This window comes from Mobula birostris, chromosome 23, assembly GCF_030028105.1.
Source record: "Mobula birostris isolate sMobBir1 chromosome 23, sMobBir1.hap1, whole genome shotgun sequence".
NCBI classification, from domain to species: Eukaryota; Metazoa; Chordata; class Chondrichthyes; order Myliobatiformes; family Myliobatidae; genus Mobula; species Mobula birostris.
In genome coordinates, this window is record NC_092392.1 from 5,565,132 (window position 1) to 5,566,750 (window position 1,619).

At 39.8% G+C, this 1,619-nt stretch overlaps 1 protein-coding gene across 1 annotated transcript; it reads left to right on the forward strand.

Moving 5' to 3' along the window:
• Positions 1–283: 283 nt before the first annotated feature.
• On the forward strand, positions 284–1,132 carry LOC140186786 (galactoside alpha-(1,2)-fucosyltransferase 2-like). The gene has a single exon (XM_072241358.1). The coding sequence runs from the start codon at positions 284–286 to the stop codon at positions 1,130–1,132; it is 849 nt and encodes a 282-aa protein (XP_072097459.1).
• The last annotated feature ends 487 nt before the right edge of the window (positions 1,133–1,619 follow it).

The following is a 1,619-nucleotide window of genomic DNA, read 5'->3' on the forward strand; positions in this document are numbered from 1 at the left end:
GAATAGCAGAAGGTCAACGGCAGAGTGTGAAAGGATGGCCAACTTAGCAACTACTTGCATAAATCAATACAATGACAAGCCACACTGCTTTCGAATATTGCTTCTGCTTTCAGTTCTCAGTGTATCCCTATTCTCAGTCTATTACAAAGCAAATAATATGTCAATATTATTTGGGAAGAATGACTTCAAGCCGCTGGAAAACATGACCATTGTGATGAGCACCATTAAAATTCCAAAGTGTGATGAGAATGAATCACTCAAAGCCATCAGATCATCCAAAGGCATGTGGACAATACACCCGATAGGGAGGCTTGGTAATCAGATGGGACAATATGCAACATTATTTGCTTTGGCCAGATTAAACAAAAAGCAAGCCTACATTTCCCCAGAAATGGCCAAATTCCTGTCTCAGAATTTCAAGATTACACTTCCCACTCTCCAGAAAGAGGTTAAGCAGAAGATTAAATGGAAAAACTACCACCTGTCTGACTGGATGGAAGACAAGTATAAAAATATCGCAGGAGATTATATTAATTTTGTGGGATATCCATGTTCTTGGACATTCTACCACCATATCCGGAATGAAATCCTTCAGGAATTTTCTTTTCATGAGTTCGTCACAGAAGAAGTCAACTTGTATTTACGGAAAATAACAGCATCACGTCAAAATGTTACATACATTGGTGTTCACGTTCGAAGAGGAGATTACGTGCGTGTTATGCGCAAGGTGTGGAAAGGTGTGATTGGAGATAAAAAATATTTGGAACAAGCCATGTCCTACTTCAGGAATAAATACAAGGATGCTGTCTTCATAGTGGTAAGCAATGGAATTGATTGGTGTCGGAAGAATATAGATGTCTCCAAAGGCGATGTCTATTTCTCAGGAGATGGAAATGAATCAAATCCACACAAGGACTTTGCCATTCTTGCCCACTGTAATCACACCATAATGACCATTGGCACATTTGGCTTCTGGGGTGCTTACCTTGCTGGTGGGGATACTGTCTACCTTACAAACTTCACTTTGCCCAATTCACCCTTCCTAAGAGTGTTTAAGTATGAGGCAGCCTTCCGGCCAGAGTGGATGGGAATTAATGCTGATCTTTCACCTCTTCTGGTCAAGGCGCCTTAATGTTTAAACAACAGCATTTCAGGCGGAGTTTCATCCGAAAACAAGACAAGTTTAAAAGAAAAGCAAGAAATGAAGTTTATGCCTCTCTTCCTCAGTTCTCCCAGTATGCTCTTCCTGGGTCCACAAGCCAATCCAATCAGTTATGTCAAGCATTTACATTTTATCCTTCTTAATTTCTTATATTTAATAAACACACAGAATTTATTCATCTATGTCATGCAATAATTCAATTATGACATCCTGTGGTAACTATTTTGTTGCTAAAGTGATTTAGAATTACAGAATTATCCATGATCTAACCCACGGTCCCTGTACAAGGGTCAGCTCTGTAACTGAGCCTCTCCAATTGCTCTCATAACCCATCCTTTCCCAATTGCCCACAAATCATTTTTCTCCATCAGTATTTATCCAATTCCCTATTGGAAGTGCCTTCAGTCATCTATTCAAGTTGTGCACTCCGTCCAGGTCCTAACAACCTGATGCATAA